Below are 23,359 nucleotides of genomic sequence, written 5' to 3'. Positions count from 1 at the left end.
TTTCCTCCCCAATGCTTTCACTCTTCAGTAGAAGAATAAAGAGAAAGCATCTTGTAGCTGTGGGTTTAGCACAGACAAAATGAAGGCTGTTTGAGGTTAGGGGTATATAGTCTGACAGATTGTGAGGGGGTGTTTCTACATATGTGGGTGTCAATATGTTTGTGCTGAATTGTTTGCAGATTTGGGGGGAAGGGGAGGCTGTGTGTGTGCGTGTTAATGTAGATGCCACTGGTTTCAGTCATCAAGGGTTCTTCCTAATGATTCCTACTGGGGAGCAGCAGGCGCAGGATGTAGGAAGATCTCGTAGGGACGGTGCAGGAAGGAAAGCTGGAAGATGGAGGAGCAGTCTGTCCGTGTGCTTGTTCAGCAGGGTTAATGGAGGGTCTTTGACAGGTCTTTAGCATTTTAAGTCTGAGGAGCACTGACGGGGATAAGGCCTGGCTTTTGCCCTGGAAGGGACCATTGGTTTTGTAGGGCCAGAGCACATAAGCAAATTACCCAGTATTGTTAGTCTCCTCCAGATCAAGTTATGAGCAGAGGGAAGGAGCACCCACCTCTGCCAGAGTCACTCCCAGAGACCGTGCACTGTGCCAGCTCTGAGCACAGTACTAAGACCGTGCACTGTGCCAGCTCTGAGCACAGTACTAAGACCGTGCACTGTGCCAGCTCTGAGCACACAGAGTACAAAGATGAGGGGTGGGGGGACTCTGGCCTCAAGGAAATCAGTCTCTTAGGGGGAGAGTGTTGTCATCAAGGTCCCTCAGGATCTCATTGTTACCACCTCTCTGTCCATTCTTTTTCTTTTTTTTTAATATTTCTTTTTTTTACTTGTAGATGGACATGGTATCTTTATTTATTTTTATGTGGTGCTGAGGATCAAACCCAGTACCTCACACTTGTGAGGCAAGCACTCTACCACTGAGCTACAGCCCCAGCCCCTCTCTGTCCATTCTTGAGTTTGTACCTCATATACTCGTTCTTCACCTACATAGGGATAAACCACCATCACTGCTCCCTGGGCCTTGGCACATGCTAGTCCTCCACCCTGAGATGTACATGGCCATCATCCCTGGCAACTTTCAAGTTTCCTGGAGGCTGCTCTACTCTGGGACACCTACCTTACTGGTCCTACGGAACTGTAGGGAGTCTCTTTTCCATGTGCATACACATACACCCACATTTATCACACTCACTGGGCCCTGTGCTGTTTGTATGCACGTGTGGTGCTTTTCTACCTGGAATATTTTTAAAGCAGTGACTCCTTTCCACTTTAATCTCTAGCAGTGTCATTGGTGGGTTCACATTAGAACCAATTAATGCTGGTAGAATCTCATGTGTCACACTGAAGAGACTGTATTTTCCCTGTGAGTGAACTGGACCAGAAATCTAAGTATTTGACTTGGGCTGTTCACCATGGACAGAGATGAGGTGATCTGGAGATGATGCATGGTAGGATTTTTGAATCTGGAAAGCAAAGCAAACAAAGCTTTCTGTACTGATGGATTTTGATCGATCATTGATCTATTAATTAGCACATGTCATACTGAGTGCATCCGTTGTGCCTGAACCTGTGCTGGACTGGGAGGCAAAGAGGCAGACAGGAAGTATCTAACCGAGTGCCTGGGCACACATTAGACACTTAGGATTTACTGAATTGCAGGTATAAGATGTCCCAGTTTTAAAAGCACTTTCCAGCTAACGTGGGCAGAGAAAAGCAGGGCATGAGATCAAGACATAAAAAGATAAGTATGTACAGGAAGTAATAGACAAGAGGCCTGAGTGGAAGCTTAGGCAAGGCTATAGTTTTTGAGAATTAAAATGCTTGGGGAGAGGGTGACACGTGGAAGGCTGACACCACAAAAGTAGAAGACTCCCCAGCAAGTGGGAAAGGTGGGGGAGGGGTGTTTAGAGATGCGGAGGAGCAGAGGGCTTATGTAAGGTGCGATGGGTGAGGAGCATAGAAAAATAGGTGCCTTGGTTTCATGATGATCTTTCCTCGGTACGTGGATGGTGGTATGTAAAGAGCATCTCTCTTCGTTTATCATTCATCACAATATGAAACTACAATTTTCTTTTGGGTTACTCTTTTTTTTTTTGAACTTCATACTTGGGTATCATATGAGTTGCTTTAGCCAATGGGAAAATTCAATTTCTGAAAAAAAAATTGATCATCTTGGAAGAGAATTATGTGGATTATTGATGTTTTAAGCCTTCACTGATTTGATATTTGCTTTTAAAAATCTCTAGGGAACTGGATCTGTATCTCTTCAACTCGAATGGTAGCTAGTCCAGGGGAGGGCCCTGTGCTCCATTATCTGTATGTAAATGGTCCAGTTTGGGTTCCTTAAAGATTGATAAAGTTACCTTTTTTTATTATTGCAAATTATCTTATGAAATATTGATATATTTAGGCTACTTCTCTATCATCTGCATTCCTTTAATCAGGGAAGAGCAATCAGTGTTATCATGAGCTTTATCAAAACAAATTCAGGATGCTGAAGCCAATCATCTGGTTTCCAAAAGCAGATCTTAGGTGACTTTTGGATTATTTTCTCCTATGGGATTTTTTTAAATACCCTTGGTCCATCTCTTTTCATATATATCATATATGTAGCAGAAAGTTAACTTTCATTCTATAGTAAATGAGTCAGGTTTTTATTATTCAATTTTAGGAAAAAAGAAAATATTCAGCATATTCAGGACAGTAAATTAGACACCATCAACTAAAGTGCCAATTGATGACCACATGGGTCACTGATCTGGTGAGACTTGTATTTGTCTCCCCGTCCCACAACTATACTGGCCCTCTATGCCTCTCCATTTCCCATGATTCCCAGGTCCCTGATCCTTTCGCACTACCCTCAGCTCCCCAGAGACCTCTGCAAGAGGCCACCCCTCCCTCAAAGCTGTGTGTACCACAGCTATTCTTTTTCTTACTACCCATCTCCATGCAAAAATAATGAATGCCTTGCTATATTTATTTGGAGTTGAGTATGTGAGTTGCCAACCTCTGACATTGATTGGCTCTTTAGGGGAAGGTTCTGTTCTAAGCTGATTTACTTCTGAAGGTTGTCTGTCTGCTTTAGGAGTATCCTCACTTTCAGTGCAGCTTGACAATGCCCTTCATATTAACCACGTTGTTTGGAGTTGAAGTAAAAAAATTTTTTTTTGCTTTCTTCATTCTTAAAAGTTTAAAAAGTGATTCAAAAACTAATAGTTTGTTATTATTATGGTAAAAAATCTGTTCTGCATGTCTTCTTTGCATTATGAATCTTTACATTTGAAAGCAAAAACTGAAGTTGACCAAGGGGAGCTTAAAAAGATGATTGGATAAAGAAATTGTGGTATATATACACAATGGAATATTACACGGTCATAAAGAAGAATGACTTTATGACATTCACTGGTAAGTGGATGGATCTGGGGACTATCATGCTAAGTGAATAAGCCAATCCCCCAAATATAAAAGTTGAATGTTTTCTCTGATATGTTGAAGCTAACCAATAAGGGGTGGGACATTGAAGTTTAGTGGATTAGACAAAGGGAAATGAAGGAAAGGGTGGGAGATAGGAACAGGAAAGAGAGTGGAATGAACATAACTGTCTTATGTTCACATATGAATACACCACAGTGAATCTCACCATTGCATACATCTACAAGACTGGGATCCTAATTAGAATAAGATATATTCCATGCTTGTAGAAATATATCAAAATAGATTCTACTGTCATGTATAATTAAAAAGAACAAATAAATAATAATAATCGAATTCCTACCTAAATATATTGATTTAATTATGGGAACTTGGCTTACAGAATAATACTTTCAGTACTAAATGGAAGAAACATCCTATAAATTAGTTTCAGTGAAAGTCACACAATGAAGTTGTCATTTTGAAAAGAAAAAAGGTGGAGATTTTAGTAACCTTTTTCTTCTAACTTAATATGTAGCTAACTTTTAACTTTATTGTAACTGATAATCACCAAAGTAAATTTAAATTTCCAAGAGACATTAAACTTTCTTTGGATTATTCTCTTAAAAAGCTGATAGAAATAATTTTTAAGATTAAATTTGAGCAATGGCAATAAAAAGAATAAAAACAAAACAATAAAAATATTTTTAAAATTTGGTGCAAAAAAAAATGTAACTCTCTCAAATGGTGGGTCATACTTACCTGTTTCAAAACTTGAGAACATATAACTTCAGGAATGAGTATGTTGAAGTCTAAATTCTTAAACGAGTCTGTGGTCTTTGGGGAATAACAGCAATATCTATCTTCGGAGTTGTGGGGTTTTTTTGTTTTGTTTTGTTGGGACAATAGTGTTAATTGGTTATACTTTGCTCAGCCTGCTGGAAAATATTAGAATACTGCACGCATTTTTAATTGAATCAAAAGGAACTTGATTGAGAATTCTGTTTGGGGGACTTAAGGGAAATGGTACAGAATCTAAAAACATAAATATTGGAGTCACCATACGTTGTAAAAACTGCCTTCAGCATTTCTAACAAATTCACCACAATTTTCCAAACAAACATTTCCATAAAGTTGGCAATTGTTAAAAATGGAGCAGGGCCCCTGAGGGTTCCTTTGATCCTGTGTCGTCCCCTGGCCGAGCTTCCTCATGCAGGGCGGCCAGCGCAGTGACTCAGGCATCGCCTGGCTCCAGCTGCCGTCTCCTGACGAAACCCCTGTCCCTTGCCCTGAGCAAGAGGCTCTGCTCCCACCACCCTCCCTGGCCCCTTCCATGCTTGCAAAGTCCCTTTTGATGTCACCACCATCATTGTGACCTTTCCTTCACTTGGGCCTTTGAATCTCCCAGCCACTCCATACTAGGTTCCATTGAATCTTCATAAGGGCAAGGGAAGCAGGACATTTTTTTTTTTTTTTTAATTCCTTCCCCACACAGTTCAGAATCATGTCTCGAAGAAGTTAACGGACTCTACAAGGCCACATTGTTATTTGTGGCAAAGCCAGAACTAGAATAATTGATGTTTTGATGAGTTGTCTGTTTTTTTCCCCTACTAGAGCAATGTTTCTTGAAGTGTGGTCTCTGGACCAGCATCGTCTAGGAATTTGCTAGAAACGCAGATTCTTGCGCCCTCCCCTAATGAATCAGGCTTACTGAATCAGACACTCCCAGGGCGAGGTCCTGCTGTTTTATAAACCCTTCAGGGGATTCTAATGCAAGCTGGGTATGAGAACCTCTTCACCAGAGGGCTGCTGGTGAGAGGGCTAACAGGGAAACAAACTATTTAAAGGTTTAAATTACTCTGGGTTTCTTATGGGATGTTTATGGGTAACATACAAATAAGAGTGTTCTCTAAGCTTCTACTATGTATAAAGTTCATGCTATGCTCTGTGGATAAAGGGGAGAACAAGTTAAATGTCACTCCTGCCCTCATGAAATTTACACTCTGTCCAGGGAGAGAAATGCAACCACACATTGAGTTTGGGGTGAGATGTAGAGACCAGAGAGGCTTCTTTGAGCCCCTTGGTTTAATGACCATTCCCTAAATGCTCCAAGTTTTGCTCCCAGGGCCTTTGTACTTACTGTACTATTTTTTTACTAAGTTCTTTAACCCCCTGCACTTAATTACTACTTTCTCCTTAACATCTTGATATAAGCATCACTTCCTCAGATGCCTGGTCCCATACACAGGAGTTCTAGAAAAGAATTCAGATGGAAGGTCTGGGATGGGAACCAGAAATCTGCATTTTTAGCAAGGGTCTTAAGGGACCCTGGCGCAACAACGAGGGGCTGCGGTTGCATTTGGTGAGATTGCCAGGAACCTCTAGACGGTAAGGTTAACAAGGGCAAGAATAAAAAGAAAGTGGTGGAGATGAGAGAGTCTGCCAAGGTGGAGTAGCCGGCTGGGTGGCACAGTCTTTGCTCCCCTCGCCTTCTCACAGCTAGGAAGTCCTCCAGGCTTTTGCGTGTGGGAGAGTGCATCTGTAGGAATGTGGAAATAACTGGAAACATGGTGGCCCGTGGGCTGGGCACAGGCCAAGGTACAGGAAGGATGAGCTTTGGAGCTCGAGCTGACGGTGGGGGTCTGTGGAGAAAATGTCTTTCCAGCTAGTGCTGTTCAAAATGCAAATGTATGCAGGCACGCACGAAATGTAAAGTTTCCTCGAAACTTCATTTTTAACACAAGTGAAAAGAAACAGGTACAATGAAAATTAATAATATATTTTCCCTAAATCACCATATGAAAAATAGGATCATTTCAGCATTAAGTAAATATGAGAAATTATTAATGAGTCATATTTTACCTTCAACAGCCTATCTCAATCCACAGGCTAACTTTTTCAGTGGTGAAAGTTCAATATAATCCTAAGCATGTCATTTTTCATACAGTATCCATTTTTTAACTTTTGATTAAAATTAAATTTAAAGTTTACTTCTTTAGTTACCTTAGCAACAAGTCATGCTCTTAGTCACATGGGGCTGTACCTACTGTACTAGAGAGCACAGTTGTCAACAGTTTTAGGATTAGGTCCAAATTCTCTTTCACCCCTCTCCATATTCTGCAGGGGTCGTACCTCATTGAGGATATGGTTTAAATTTTGGGCTACAGAATTTGAACAGTCGTTTTAAGGAGGTGATCCAGTCTATGAGGAGGTAACTGAGACCAGTCACTATTTTAGAGTTGTTTTAAGAATTTATTTAAAAAATAGGGTTAATATTTGCTTCATAAAGTGACTGGTGCTTTGTGCAAATGCAGTAGCTTAAGTCCCAGCTCCTAATTGACCTTTGGGTGAGCAAGTGATGGATGAAGGAAAAATCAAAATGGAGCATAAGTTAATGACTACACATTTTACTGTATGTAGTATCTATTAGAAATGCTTTTGAAAGACTGGAAGCAAAAGCCTTTGTCTTGTTTTCCATCAATCAGCAAAATGAAAAATCTTGGAAAAAAAGAAAATATTTAAGATTCAGGTGGAATGGTAAGGAAACTCAGGCAATTTTCTAAAGCAGAGTCAGTCAATAAGTTGGTATTTTTTAGTTGTAGCACCTACACTCTGAGCAGGCATGGCCAAGCTATGGAGTGATGTTTACTCGTTACTATGTTTCCAATGTTAAGATAGCTTAGTGACATTTTCTCTCTACAGTGGCTTATTTCCCAGGTGGCTTAAATTCTCTAGTGCTTCTGAGTGTGTTGGGGAAGCAACTGCAGAGTCTTTACTGATTTCCTCTGGATGTACTTGTGCTAATACAAACCCATTACAAAATATTCTTCCTCCTTTCCAGTTTGCTTTTCCATTTTCTGATCTGAGAAGTTTCCAAGTTCGTTTTTTAATTTTATTTTTTAAATTATTTTTTATTTGTACAGACTGCATTTTGATTCATTGTACACAAATGGGGTACATCTTTTTGTTTTATGGTTATGCACAATGTAGATTCACACCATTTGTGTAGTCATACATGTACATAGGGTAATGATGTCTGTCTTAGTCCACCGTCTTTCATACCCCCCATTTCCCTCTATGTAATCTAAAGTTCCTCCATTCCTCTCTCACCCCCCACCTCCCAGTTTCCAAGTTCTTTATCCAAATCCCAAAGATTCTAGAACCACTGACATACCCAGATGTCTAGTAACCACATTTAAAATAAGAAGAAGAAGGAGGAGGAGGAGGAGGAGGAGAGATACAATTAGTTTTAAGAGAACTTTGGGCATGTCAAAAAGTCTTAGTGTTTTTAGGACTTGGATTAGAAATTTGAAATTTTGCAGGTCAGAAAATGGATGAGAAAAATTTGCATTAGCAATGTTTATTTCCAAGGAACTTTTAAACCTTGAGCGCAAGATTCTGCCACGGGTTCTTATTTCATGCTACAGTCTATATCTTTAAAGGCAAATTTCTAACCCAGTACATCTGCCATGTCATTTTTGCTCTCCGAGATACAGCTTCAGAGAGACACTTTACAAACGACTTTCATAAAATGACGCACTTTGCCTCCCCGAGGGGACGATGCTCTGGAGGCTGAGGTCCTAGGTGTAAGATGAAGGCGATAGGAAGGTTTTCAGGATTCTTCTCTTTTAGGCTCTGAGAGACAGGGATGAAGTGGAAGTAATCTCTGTTGGGGAAGGGATGCTTCACTTATTATAGAGGACCACATTTTCATCCCTGTCAAAGAGGACTGTCAGGCTTAAATAACCAAGCACACATTTCAGCTCTTAAGCCAGCTCCACACATTGACACAAGGGGTTGGAAATCGCGTAGGCTGTCCTGCCCCTCTGTGCTTGCTTGGGTCTTTGTTACAAATCAGAATGCTTTCAAAATTTATTCTGTGTATTCGGCAGGGTCCTGCAGGCCCTGCTTTGGTGCTGTGGGTCTCACAGTAAGCAAAATGGACACCTACATAATGGTCTAGTGGGGAAGCTGGCAATAACACACACACAATATACAGTCTAATTTCAGAATGATTAACTGTTGCAGATAAAGTGACTGAATTCTATTTTTCATGGAGGAGAGTGAGTGCAGGTCTCTCTGAGGAGGAGACATTTAGGTGGAGACCCAGATCAAGAAGGCAATGAGGGAGTGGAGTGTTCCAGGTGGAGGGAGTAGTAAGTGCCAAGGCCCTGAGGTAGAGCCTGTAAAGTAGGGTAGCAGTGTGTGGTGACTCTGGGAAGGACAGGGTAATGGAAGGGATCAGAAAGGTGACCAGGCACTGGATCATGCAGACTCCATCTTGTGGGGCCTTATAGGCTTTTCGACTTTTTTTTTTTTTTTTTTTTGCGGTGTAGGGGATTGAACCCAGGGCCCTGTGCTTGCAAGGCAAGCACTCTACCAACTAAGCTATATCCCCAGCCTGGCTTTTTGACTTTTATTCTGAGAAGAACAGGGAACCACTGGAAGCACTTACACTTTTATTTCATCTTAACCTTTTTCAGGGTTGTGAGTGTTCTTCACAGTCTGGTGAAGCCTTCCGGTACCTTTGGCAGAATAATGTTTTTAAATGCATCAAACAAAATCCAGGGAATGTCAAAGAAACCAATTATATGGATATGTAATATATTAAGGTCCCTAAAAGGGACACACATGCTGTGATTTACATTTTCATAGGATTCTCTGACTGCTATAGGGAGAATAGACGGTGGGGGTCAAGGATGGAAGCATGGAGACCAGGAGATGAACTGGCAGCAAAGCCGTTTCCGTTTATCCCACGGGGCACTGGCCTCAGCAGCGGCTTGTGCAACACAGTCTTTCTGAGTGCAAAAGGAAAAAATATATAACTTCTATTTATGTTTAATTTATAACCTTTCTGAGTGTTAGAAGAAAAATGTATGACTTCTATTTTAATTCGCCCTCATTCTTTTTAATTGCTCCACTGAATGTACATTTTATAATATTTGAATATACCGGGGCATTAGCACATTTATATAATTCATGAATAAATCTACATACATTGGAGGTGCATGCTCAGAAAATATTTATGACAGTGTTGTTTGATCAATCAAATCTGATGATCACGATTTAGGGCGGATGACCCCGTCAGAAACTCAAAAAATGCCACAGTGCTTTAGACCACACTCCATTTCAGATCCATTTTGTGGGAGAGTGTGAATTCTTGCTATGATTCAGCCTCGCTAAATGTCAGTCATGTTTCTCAAGCACCCTTGCCTCTCCTCAAGAGCCCTCATCTGGCTGTAAATCTATTTACACCTGATTAGACCTACTGTCACTTCTGAGGTGGCACGTACTCCCCCAGGGAAACACGTTTCCCAAGGTGATTGCCAGGCAGGAAAAGTGGTTCTGGATATCCTCCCTAAAATACAGGAGTTTCTGGAGAGTTTCCGCCTCTAGCATGGTGAGCTGGGCCCAAGACTGTGCTGCCTCATCCACCCTCTTGGTGAAGTGATCACCTCCTTTCACTTCACGCGTTGCTTCAGGACCGAACTCCTAGTGTTTTTCATCTCTCTTCTCTGCCTGTCTCACATAGACCACTCTGGAACACGTGTGTTCATTCTCGAGGTGCAGCGGACTGAATGTGAGTCATTACAGGTGTTGTGCATATTCCATTTTATACCCAGGAGGAGTTTCTGGAGTGGAGGAGAAGGGAGGAGGGAGGGCAAGGTAGAGGGAGGAGGAAGGACTGATTTTGCTGGAAAGCAGCTCCAATTACAAAGGACCTGCCACCCAACCCCACACCTCACCCCACACCCTCTCTCTCTCTCATAAAGATAGGACACATTTCTTCTTTTCTTTCATAAAGGAATTCTTTTATAAAGAAAGAAGCCCAAGCCACATGCAGAATGAGCAGAAATCTTCGGGTGGGCTATTAAGATGAAAACCAATGCCTTGTGGCTCAAGGTGGGTCCACCCTCAGATCAAGTCACAGGGACATGCCATTTTGGCCATGCTGAAAATACTGTGAAGAAGAATTTCACCCCCCTGCCTCACCAAGAGAAATTGGTTTATGGGACTGTGTACAGAACCTGGAAGCAAGGCCAACCCAAGCCCACTACCGCTGTGCCCTAAATAGGAAGTCGTATTCCCATTCCACATATTTTTCTGCTCCTCTGATCTCTGAACTCTGCCTGTTTCAGGTACCATTCCTTCATTCATCTAGTTATTTCTTATTATTTTGACTTTCTTATTAGTGAGTATTTGCAGAAATGGCAATTTAAAGGTAAAGTTAAAGAATAGCTTGAGGGCTGGGTTGTGGCCCAGTGGTGGGGTGTTTGCCTAGCATGTGTGAGGCCCTGGGTTCGATGCTCATCACCACATATAAATAAATAAATGTTCACTGACAACTAAAAAAATATTTTTAAAAAATAGCTTGATAGATCACTTTAATATAACTTGACCAAAATATCAGGGCACAAAGGGACCTGTCCTCTATTATTCTGTGTAGCACATGGTCACAAACAGAAAACAGTGTAAGGTGATAAAGACCGTGAGCCACGGTAGCTGTCTGTAGTTTCTCCCTACACGGTGGCCAAAGGGAAACAGCCACTGGAAGGACACTGACATAGCTCCTGGACAGGACAGTCAATGTGTGCTGGGAATTAACTAAGCATCTGCAGCATTTTCTGGGAAATGACGAAAACCTTGATGTTATTTATCAAAATAAAGCAAAACAAAACTGGTTAAAAGAATTTGGCAAAAGGAAAAGCAAATAGTTTTGAAATGAAAGAAATACTCAAAGACATCCACTTCAGTCTCCTTTCATTTCTCTGTCCTTCCTGTGCCCTTCAGAATGTGGTTTCCTGTGATGGATGGGTCAGTTCGATTGTGGGATTGATTTTGGGGACTGGATGTCTCTGCTTGTTGCTGTTGAGTTTCACGGGATTTCCTGGGAGCCTTGTTGCACTGGGGGGTGGGGGGGATTTGGTTCCCAAGGTGCCAGGAAACCATAGTCTTATTTACATTTGAACGCGTGGACAGCATTTTTAAATGTCTAAAGTCTTAGGTGCCTCGTTCTCCTTATTATTTATTTATTTTTGTGCCAGATCTTCACTCAAAGTAACAGAACCTTGTGGGTGATCAGTGGCATTAAGTAAATGATGCCAACATATCTCTCAGAGAAGGGACTGGGGTCTGTTAATTCCCCTTCAGTTGCCCCCATATTCAGAATAGACCTAAAGAACACTCAGTTTTTCAGATCCATTCTTCATCAATATACTAAGAAAATATTTAAAACTTAAAAGGACTTCCTTTTTTCCAATATTTAGGCCGCCCAGAGTGACTCCAGACTTGGCTGTCTGGAACCCACGAGCTCTTAAAGTTTTTAGTGACAGCTGGTTAGACCTTTCTCCCTAACAGCCCCTGCAAAAACAGGGGGAGGAAAGGGAATTGAGATTAATTGAATACCTACTGGGTGCCAGGGTCAAGAAACATATCTTGTGCATGATGACTGACTTAGACCTCATAATAAATACCGGTTTATGAAGAGACCCACCCCCATTAGCAGATAAAGACTGAGGTCCCAAGTAGGCTAACTCCAGAACTGATGGGACACCTCCACTCAGCTACCTTCTCTTCAGCAGGTGCAATCTCTTCTAAAATGTTGGCTATAAGGAGCCAGAAGGTGACCTTTTAACACTGCTCAGTGATTCATTTTTTCCCCCCAGGTTTCCAAAAATGAATGGGTTTCCTCCTGGGCTTCCAACCCTCCTTCCCATCCTCTTGGTTCCCTTTAAAAGAAATGCATGTATGTCTCATTCCTCTTCTCTCTGGGTCTCACAGAGCAGTGGCTCACTAGGGCACCGATTTAATGAAATAAAATTTTCGAGCATGTTTAGTTTGATTCTAGGTGATACCAGTAGAGGCTGTGAATGCTTTGTAGTCAAGTTTAAAGGGAAGGGAAGGGTGGAAAGAAGAAAGTAGGTCAAGTATAGTAACTGGTAATGTCTTCTTAAGGGCTGCCGAGTGAAGATTTAGCTATTAAAAATGGAGAAATAATGTCACGTCCATCGTACTTTGACAACTCTGTATCCTGAAACTCTGAGTTATGCTGTGTATAATATACCAGCTATTTGAATTTCATATGTGCCAGCCACTGTTCTAATTAATATATAATTTGTATGTATATTGATCTATCTTTTCCAAACATGTTGAGGTACATACTTTTGTTCTCCCTAAGAAAACAGAGGCACAGAGAGGTTTTAACTTGCCTGAGGTTAGACAGTTACCCAGGCTTACTCAGCCTTGCCCAAAGTTACCTGCCCCTACAGGGCAAGCGGAGCCTTGGAAAGTTGGCTTGGGAGACCTTAACCACTGGGCTTACCCGCTTTTGGGTGACAGGGCCTCGGCTTCATGATTTCATGGGGTTTTTTAACATTATTTTTCTTCTTAATTAGAACCAGCCCATGACACAGTTGGAAGGGTAAATATTTGTCATGTTTGGTGACAGATGTGATGTGTTAAAAGGAATTTAAAAAAAAAAAAGGTCTAAGGCAAAGTCATGTCTTTCTTTTCATACTCTTCATTTGTATTTACTCTGTGAAAGGTCACTTGAGCACACATACTCAAATTTCATGCTTCTAAGCAGCTTCCCTGTGGCTGAAACCTTGCTTTACAAATTGACTTCTAAAATATTGTGTAATAATAGGAATGCTCTAGAGTTATGGGTTTTCTAACCAGGACTTTGGTGACAGTATTTTCCAAAAATGCCAGGACTCATCAAGTCATTTTTGTTTTGCTCTCAAACCATACCCCTCTTGCCTGTCCCTCCGCTCACACTTACTGGAAGGCACAAGGTTCTGGGAGACGGGGCTGTTGGTCTTGTCAGTCAGCTACCTGGCTATGGTTTGTGGTAGAAAGGGAGGGGACAGAGGAGACTGAAAAACCCGAAATGGTAAATTACTGTAGGTTCCAGAGAAAAATAGAATTAGAAGCATTTGTGGTTCAGGTGAAAATAGCACATTTCCTTTCTGCTTGGACAGCGGGGGGTCAAAGTGCTCTAGGGAATAGAAAATAAATAAAAATGGATCCCTCACAAGTCGAAGGAAATGCTCTGACTGAGGACTCCAGATTTGAGGAGCTCGTGAAACCACGTTTGAAGGTTAAAAAAAAAAAAAAAAAATACCAAGAGACTTAAAAAAAAAAGTGGGCGTGCCCTGTTAGGAAATCTAGCCTTTTAAGAATGATTTATAGAGGCTTTTTCTGAGTCTGACCACCAGGCAGCACATCTGGATCAGCTGTAGGAGGTTCTGTTGCTGACCCTGGTCTTTCCATCTCCTCTGCAGGTGAGAAGCCTTACAAGTGCTCATGGGAAGGATGTGAGTGGCGTTTTGCACGGAGCGATGAGCTCACAAGGCACTACAGGAAACACACAGGTGCAAAACCCTTTAAATGCAACCACTGCGACAGGTAAAGAGGCTTAGAAGCTGCTGGGCTGGGGAGGGATGTGAGGGGGGTTGAGGGTGTGCTTAAATTTGCCACAAGCCTGTCTCACAAATGGGTGGGGGGGCCTCGGAATGCCTTTTACTTCTTGCTTGCATGCCATCAAGAGGTGGTATGAATTCTTGGTTCAGTTATGCAAGCATTTATTGAACCCTAGCTTTGGGCCAGGGCCGTGTTTGTCACTGGATATCAACAAGACATTGTTCCTACCCTCAGGGACATAATGTGACAAATAATTTTAGTATAATAAGAAAAGTAATAGGGTAGAGAATGGTCACCTGCAGCTGCTGCTTCTGATCTTTTTATTAACATCAATACCATTTTCCCTCATCCTTCATAATATGAAAAAATAGCTTGCTTAACAGAAGGTAGGTTAGTTTATAAGGCTTTTATTATTTTTTTTTTCTGAAACATTATTGGAAATGAATTTACAGGAGAAAGCCTCCATGCTTTGGAGGTCTGGACCATTCTTTCCCCCTTGGAGGAAAGAGCACAAAGGTCCGAAAGATGGCAACGCTTTGAGAACTCCCCCCGTAATTCAATTTCAAACCTTCAGCATTTGCTAGTGGAAGAAGGATCACGTAGCAACAGATACTACCCAAGTAATAGTATCTGACAGCCCTGGCATTATCAACCAATAAACCCCAAAATGGAGACTCTGCAGGCCAAGGTGAAGGCAGGATTAGGTTTAGACATAATCAAATAATGGGCTTGCATCTGAGCGTGTTATCCTTCTAATCCTATTTCTGTGTTTAAAAGGAAGCTTAAGAAAATTAACCATTTTTTAATGCAATACTAAAGGTCTCAGTTATGATGAGAAAAATGCTTCTAATACGATAAAAGCCCCTGAAAGCCTCAGGGTTCCCCGGCTTGGGCAGCAGCTCTCAGGATGGCAGGAGGGGGTGGGCAGGATGTCAGCAGTGGCCTGGCTCTCTTTGGGAGGAAATGCGATCGCCTTTGCATCCTGCCTCCCCCGTCCCTGTCCTGCATCTCCCACTGGCCAGGCCTTCCTCAGTGGTGTTTGTTTGTCTGAGGAGTAGGCAGGGTTGTCCAAGTCGCATGGTTGGCCAAGTTGGCTGGGTGCTTCTTTAAGATGCCTCGAAAGGAGTAATTGTGCTTTTCTCCTCCTCCCCCCCCCCTTTTCCCCCCGAGGAGGCTATTTTCCTCTTATCTTCATTTTCTTAGAACTAAATAAGGACCCTGTGCCTCCTGGAGCCCAGAGATAGCCTTCCGCCCAGGGCTGAGGAAGTGCACCTGCCCTCGTCTCTCACTCCCTCTGTTCTGCCTCCCAGGAAGAATTGTTTGATTTCCATCCCACTCCCTAGAAGTCCTCCTGAGTGTCATGAGTCAGCAGTTGTCCTTCTGCAGAGTATGTCCTAAGAAAGTGTCTCCTGTGTGGCGCCCTTCAACTCCCAATGTCCCTGGTTCACTCCTCTCTAGCCCTCGCTAATAAAGAAGCCGTGTACCTGGTGGCTGTTGCTCAAGGTCCTTTGAGGGAGGGCATTCTGTGACATCAGCCAGATTGAAGGTGGATTCTTTGTGAGCTGTGACAGTGTGTGGGTAGCAGGTACACACACAAGTCATTTGTCTCAGAAAGGTGTTGAGTTGTTCCTTGGGCATGATGGGTCGCCATAGTCCTTGGAACTGGACAGAGAGTTCTCAGGGGACATTGACAGGGTTGCTATCCCTCTCTTCAAATCAACTCACTTATTGAGGAATTTATAACTCCCAAGCAATCAATGTATTAGCCTTCCATCTGGCCATGTGTGTGATTTATGTGGAGAAATATTCCACGTGTACTGAATATTTCAGTGAAGGAGTTTTCAGTGATTGACTCTTCGGTTAGTCCTTTGCTTTATTTATTTATTTATTTTCCATCAAAATACACTATGGTTTCTGGAGATAGAATTTTGCTGGACAGTTGGTACAAATTCTGACAATGCAGTATTTTGGGGGAGACCATGAGCACACTAGAGTCCTGTGGTACAGGCCAGCAGTGCATTTGCAACTGTTGAAAATGAAGGGTCAGACTCTCATCAGTGTCTCATGACAGGCAGCACCTTGCCTTTCAATTGCAGCCAGTGTGCTAAGAATAGCCAGGTCTGGGAGGTGGCTTGGGGAGTTGGAGTGGCCCCAAGCAGATGAAAGGAAGGCCTGGAGTGACCAAGGAGTTGGCATTCCACAGGAGACTTTTATCTTCAGACACAGAACATCTGCAGCCCTCACCAGGACTGCAGATTGGTACCACAGGGTCTGTGAGGACACTACTTCATGCCCTCTAAAATGTGAGCAATCAGGGCTGGGGATATAGCTCAGTTGGTAGCGTGCTTATCTCGTAAACACAAGGTCCTGGGTTCCCCAGCACTGCAAGAAAAAAAAAAAAAAAAAAACTAAAATGTGAGCAATCAGACTACCCTATTGAAAAGCTGAACAAGGTTTGAACTTTCTTTTTTAGCACCAAGTCTCACTTATGCTTCTGTTTGGTGCAGAGTAGTTTAAAAAAATACATGAGGCATTTTTATTTATTTATTTATCTAGCCGGTATTTTAGATTGTTAAATTTCATATGGAAAAGCCTATTTTTCTGATTTTGTCTGGAAAAATCAGATCTGGCCAGAGTGGGCTCACATTCCCACATGGCTCATTGGCTAGAATTGACTAGCCATCACTCTCTATTTCTGATGACCACATTATGACATTTTTCCACTGTCCTCACCTACTGTATCCCCCACAAGAAAGCAAAGCATTTATTGTCAAGTATTATCCTACTTGCTCTGTTGCTTCCTTTTACCAGAAGAGCAATATTTCTTTGCATCCATGCTTAATCAAAAGTGGGAAGGGCCCAAGAGTGCTGCGGGTTTCCACAGGTGGTTCCCTGCACTACATGCTTTATCTCCTTGGCCCTGTAGACACATTTTCGTGACCTCTGACTTCAGGTTTGAGTTGGGGAAAAAAAACAGTAAGGTGGCTGTGCCATTTCCTCACCATGAGACTGAACCACGCAGATCACACAGTGACCAGTTTCGGCCCATAGAGCACGACCTGCTAATGGTGGTAAATAGGGCTCTGCTTCCATTAGAGGAAGTAATGCAGAACACCATTCGGCCAGCTGAGCAGGTCTAATCCAGGGGCACTGCTGCCAGGGTGCTAGACCTGAGATCTTGGGCAGTGTGGAGGGGCATTTTGCTCTTTATGTCAGCTCACTGATAGGCGGTAAAAAATGCCAGCCAGTATCTCAGCCCATTCGTCCCCTGGTGGATATCTGTCAATACCCACGTGACTTCAGTGTGCCTTTTTCATAAGCAAGAGAAGTGGTTGGGGGTTTTGAGCAGTTCTCTGTAATGTACAAATTTCAGTCTCTAAGGACCTTCTTATTTAAGGTCATCTGGCTGCTGATCAGTTATAAATACCCTCTGGGAGTCTGTTTCCCTTAAAATTATTTGATTCTGTGTTCCTAGGTGGTGAGTTTAATCTATTACCTTTTACTATTCCTACATGGAATTCAGTAAGTATAAATTAATAAATACAAATTAATCATGACTAAGTATCTTGCTGATGTATTGGGAACCTTGTCTTAATGATAAGGAACCTTGTCTAATTCTAAGCATCATGTATTTTCTAGCATTTGAACAAATATGGATGATGCTCATTTGATTCAGTTATAGTTCATACCATGTTAAAGATTTGGTTTGATTTTTTTTTTCTATTTCATTTTTCTGAAAAAAATGGAAGGATAAATTCAGATGCGTGCACGTGTATTGTTAGCTAGCCAGCTATTGGTAAATGCAGACTAAAAGTGAACACACGTGACCAGACTATGCTTTCAAGTAAAGTTCCATATCAAGAATGCTATTTTTCTGAAGGTTTCCAGGGCATAGGAAAGAAAGCAAAGGAGTTTTATCCCCTGCCAGGACCTCTTCACTTCTCACCCTCTCAAATCCCCATGCTCTCTTTTAGAAGGGCAACATTCCTGGTCCTTCTTTGTTGCTGTCTCTCTGGCCCTAACTGCTCCAGCCCGACCACTTAACCTCTGGATTATGTTCTAATTGCTGCTGTAACCAATGTCCACACATTTAATGTCATGTTTATTTACTTTGCAAATGGACTCGCTTACCCTTCTGTGAGTTAGAAGTCCAACATGAGTCTCTCTGGGCTGAAATCCGGGCTTTGGTGGGACTGCATTCTTTTCTGGAGCCTCTAAGGAAGAGTCTGTTTCTCTGCTTTTCCAGCTCCTGGAAGCTGCCCATCTTCATTGGCTCATGACCCCACTCCCCGCTGGTCAAAGCTGCTCAGTCCTTCTCATGCTGCTGTCCCTTTGATCCTCTCCTTCAATCCCCTCTTTCATTTTTAAGGACCCTCTGGCCAGGTGTGGTGGTGCACGCCTGTAAACCCAGCAGCTCCGGAGGCTGAGGCAGGAGGCTTGAGAGTTCAAAGCCAGCCTCAGCAAAAAGCGAGGTGCTTAAGCAACTCAGTGAGACCCTGTCTCTAAATAAAATACAAAAAATAGGGTTGGGGATGCGGTTCAGTGATCAAGTGCCCTTGAATTGTATCCCAGTACCACCCCTTCCCCCAAAAAAAAGAACCCTTCTGGTGACTTTGGCCCAACTAGGGAACCCAGGATTACCTCTCCCTACTTTAATGCCAGTTAATTAGTAAATTCATTTCATCTACAACCTCAATTCTCTTTTGCCATGTAACTACACATAACCACAGGTATGGGGCACTCAGCATAGATGTTTGCCTACCACAAGCTCCTTAAATTGATGGCTCAGCAATCTTTGTCTCAGCCTAAAAAAGCAGATGTGGCTAAGCTCATGAACTCTAGAGTTGAGACTGCCAGGGTTCAAATCCTGGCTTGGCCACTTTCTGATGAATAGCTCATCTAGTACTTGGGATAAGAATGGCATCTTTTTTTTCATAGTTTCTTAGTAAGGATGTTAACTTTAAAAAGAAATACCTAAACAGAGAAATTCCCAACTTGGGTTTTTTTTCCTTTAGGTTCTTGGGATAATGGGAGGTGGGAAGTAGGGAAGGAAGGAGGAAAGAAAGGAGGAGAACTTGAAAGAGAACAGGCAGTGGGCATTTCTGAGCTGTGCCAGGGCAGGACAGAGTCATGTATCTTCGAAGGTCAACCCCAGCAGGCTGTGTAGCTTTTCCTGTGTACCAAAGATACTTATCACTGTTTTACAGCAGATCAGATCTCCTTCAGTGCTATCTCTAAGGGATTATCCAAATAGCTTGCTCATACTAAATCAGGGCCTGAAATTGGTGGGTGCAGTCAACATTGTTATTATTCAGTATGTTATTGGTTTAGGTTATGTTCTGCTGAAGTTTTCCCATTCTTCTGTGTTTTTCATTGTACCTTTGTCCTGTTTTGCTTCATTTCCTTGGGGTTCTATCCTGCATGTGAACCTATTTAAGGACTGGACATAAACAGAGGGTGTGGAGAGAATGTTGGGGTCAGGGGACAGGGTGGATTTTTTGGTTTGTTTGTTTTAAGAATGAACAAACACAGGGAAATCCTGCTCTGGACAGGAAACCCTGCTAACCTGAGCAGGGCAGCTTGCTAACATCCTAACAAGAGTTTTGAGTGGTGGGGAGCCTGGGGACATTCTCATAGGTAAGGAAGTAACCAGTTTCCAGAGGGAATCCAGAGTGAGTGCACAGAGCCAGGGCCAGGCATGATGGTTCTCTTACATGCTCACTTAACTGGGATTCCAGCCAAAACCTTAGATCGCAGCCTGTTGGGATATAGAAATGCCCACCCCATTAGTTATAAGACAGAGAACCTGACTTGGACTGGTGTTAGCTCACACATGGGGGATGGATTAGCTGAGATAACTGACGAGAACAGAATTAGAGTTATCTTTAGGCTTGGCTGGATCCAGGTTCTCAGACATTGTCATGGGGTCTTTTCTTGATCTTCCTATCCCCTGCAACCCCTTGCTTTCTGTTCACTTGTTTCTCAAGCAGGCTTTTTCCCACAATGGCAGTATGGACGCCAGCAGCTCCAGGCTTATATCTTAGCAACTTAGCAATCCAAGTGGAAAGAGAGCTGCCCTTTTCCAATAATTTCAGCAGCCGTCTGAGCTGCCTCTCACAGGGCTCCATGGGTCACATGACTGTCACTTAGCAGATCACTATCACCATAACTTCAGCCTCAGAAGGAATGACAGCCCCATACCTCCAAGAACTCAGAAGGGTTAAAACGCCAGAGTTCCACTCTTCAATGACACAGTCTAATTCTTCTTTACTGTATTTATAGTATTTGATCATGACACGTTTTCAAAGTACTTTCACATTCGTTTCTTATTTAATAATTATAATTATGATCATGATAGTTAATGTGCATTGAGATCTTAACTAGGTGTCAGGTAATAGTGAAAGTACTTTGCATAGATCATTTTGTTTAACCCTACCAACCAGCCTATGAGCATAGCGATGGGGTTATCCCCAGCCATTGGTAGAAATTAAGGCATGAGCTCAGAGTCACACAGCTGTGGGAAGGGCTGGGATTGAAAGCCACCTGAAACCTGAGTTGACCTCCCAACACACACTTCATGTGTGCCATTTTTCTGGAAAGTAAGGTTGATCATTTCCTAATGGAATGATGGAGGTCTCATACCCTGAACCTGTCTAATACCCTCGTTGTTATTTATATGTTCTAGGTGTTTTTCCAGGTCTGACCATCTTGCCCTCCATATGAAGAGACATATCTAAAAATCCTAAAGGCCAGAGTTGCCATGGCGTCGGCCAATGTTGGAAGGAAATGCCGTGAGGCAGGGGGCTGGACTTCAGGCGGGGACCCACTGCCTCGCAGAAGAAAGTTCTCACTTGTAAACCTCTGTGTACACACACACACACACCCTCTCATACACAGACCCACACACGTCCACGCTGTCATGCACTCAACTATATTTAAAATATATACGTCTATTCCTTATGCCTTGCCCTAGCCAGATGGTAGAAGGCGAAGACGAAGGAAACCAGGTGAACTCAGCAAGACAGACTGGCCGCTTACTTCAGCGCTATTGGAATTCTTCCCGCTGTTGCCAATGGAAAGCAAAGCAAATGGATGTGACGTCTCTGCGGGTGGACGGCAGTACGAGGGGCTCACTTAACTTGCTTCTCGGTGCAACTTGATAGGAGAATACAACGGCTTAAAGTTGCAAATGTGTAGCACTAATGTTTCTTTTTACATAGTTGGGGGAAAATGACCTAGAAAACCAAATTGCAGTTTGGTAGCCAAAATTAACTCTTGGTTTATTTGTCCTTTGTGTGTGAAAAGTCCTACTATTCCGTGCGTCAGACTTCCTCACAGAACTGTTGATTGATTTCGGTTCTTCTTAGTACCATTGAGATCTTTGCAGTCGGTACCAACGGCCTTAGCGGCGGCAGACTCTGGAGTAACACCTTACACCTTTCTGGCCTGAATTTCTCTAGACTTCACTCTCAAGGGAGGAGTTTTCTTTTCTTACTTTTTGACTCTTGCACACCATATGCACTAGGGATTCTGGAAACTTCTAGCATGACTGCAAAGTGGCCAAGAGAATAAAGTCCTTGATGATAAATCACAGTATATCCCTTGAGCCTCACCTTTTTGCCAGTGCTAGATTTTTTCTTTTTAATCTCTGTTTTTGCTAACGAAAACTTGAAAAGCTTATTTGGAAGCTTAAATGTTTTATCTTTTCTCCATGGACTAAGCCTCTCCAGGACTCTCTCTCTCTCTCTCAGCACCTGGATGTCCAGCTCTCGAAGCAGCCAATCAGACGGGACATCACAGTTCCCTCATCCTCCTTGAGGCCCGATGACCTCAGCTGGTAGTGATCAACCACTGTGCTGTGTGTCATTGCTACCCTATAACCACTCACAGCATAGATGTCACTAGTCTCAAAGGGCAGCTGCATATTTAATCTAACTCTGGGTTATGACCTGACAAAAAGCCAAAAATACCACTCTTTCCAGGAGTGGGGAAAACTGAGGATGCCTCCCAAGTCTAGTGGCTTCACAAAACATCATCCTATCTTCCTCTCTCATACCTACTGAGCTCATATTACCCACTTGTTAAAATCCACCACTCAGAATGCCATTGTGGGAATGAGGGTTGACTTTAAGGGGAGGGTGGCGGTGTCTCTCTTGTGATGTTTCTCGGGGTTTTGGCTAGACCCACCATGCCTTGTGACCTAGAGCACCCAGGATCAACAGAGGCCTCACACTACTCTGCAAGCTGACTCCGAGGGGGTTCACATTCCTCACCTGTCATCCCACACACACATCCAATATTGGTCTCTATCTACCCGCGTTCTTAGCTAGCTGGCACTGGCCTCAACTCCAAAGACTGCCTTTAGGACCATTAAATGGCCTATGCAAGCAAGCGGGGTGGTTATTAGGACAGATTGTATATTTTGTATATTCTGGGACCATCCCTTCAAGACACGTCTAACAAACAAACATGGCATTTGGTCCACACATGGTTGCTGCTCCTCATACCAGCTGGCTCCCCTCCTGCCCTCCTTTGACTCTTTGACTCATTGACTGTTAAAATGCCACCCCATACCTATTTGGGATGCAAAACTGAAGTCTTTCAAAGGAAATCATAATCTAAGGAACACAAACACATATATGACAGCAACCTTCAAGATCCTTGGCTTTTGGGTTTTCAGCTTTCTGCAACCTTTGCTTTCACTGCAATGTTGAAGCTACTCGTCTGAGGGTCAAGGAACCTCCTTATCACAAATGCTGTAGCTGCCATTTGGACACTTGGGGCGTTTCGAGTTCTGGCCCTTAGAATTTTCTTTCTCTTTTTCCTTTTTTTTTTTTTTTTTTTTTTTTTTCAATTTAGACCAAAAAGAAAAACAAAAACAAAAAAAAGAAAAAAGAAAATAAAAAAAAGAAAAAGAAAAAAACCACCCTAAACACACAGACACACAGACACACACGCATACAGATTCTGTCCATTTGCCGGAGGCAATTATATATATGTTAGTTGGAGGGTATTTAAAAAATCAGTTTTATTCCAAAGATTTAAAACTAGATATGACTTAGAAACAATTTCTGGAGCACTGTTTGCTGACAATCTCGTAGTCCTCTACTGCGTTTTGAGTGTATTTGTGGCCAGTCCATCAGGGCATCCCATGGGATTGTATTTGAATGTGTGGTGCATCCTTTCTGGATGAAGGGATGTGTGAGGGACCTTGAACCTCAGCTGTATTAAACTGTAGCGCCTCCAGTCAGTGCACTAGGTGAAACTTTAGATGCCCCACATTTTGTTGGTTCGTTGGTTTTCCTTTCTGTAGCAGCCTCCAGCGCGGACGCACGCACACGCCAGTGATGGCATAAGCCGTGGCTGCCATGATTTACCATGTTCTCCCCCAAGCTGGAGCTGCTCTTGCCTCTCAAAATGCTATTATTAAGGGTTTATAATACTTAATTTAATTTTTGAACTGACCAATGCAAGGCTCTATTAAAAAGAAAGTTTAAAAAAAAAAAAAAAGAATGCAAAAGAGTA

The 23,359-nt window shown here is 42.6% G+C and overlaps 1 protein-coding gene across 1 annotated transcript in view; it reads left to right on the top strand.

Moving 5' to 3' along the window:
- Nucleotides 1-22,653, top strand: part of Klf7 (KLF transcription factor 7) — an 85,526-nt gene extending 62,873 nt beyond the window's left edge. Inside the window, 2 exon segments of the mRNA XM_047547341.1 lie at nt 13,696-13,819; nt 20,520-22,653. Coding sequence (XP_047403297.1) covers nt 13,696-13,819; nt 20,520-20,571 — 176 coding nt within the window. The 3' untranslated portion in view covers nt 20,572-22,653.
- The last annotated feature ends 706 nt before the right edge of the window (nt 22,654-23,359 follow it).

This window comes from Sciurus carolinensis, chromosome 3 (genome assembly GCF_902686445.1).
Source record: "Sciurus carolinensis chromosome 3, mSciCar1.2, whole genome shotgun sequence".
Lineage (NCBI taxonomy): Eukaryota > Metazoa > Chordata > Mammalia > Rodentia > Sciuridae > Sciurus > Sciurus carolinensis.
This window is presented reverse-complemented; position numbering and strand designations above follow the sequence as displayed.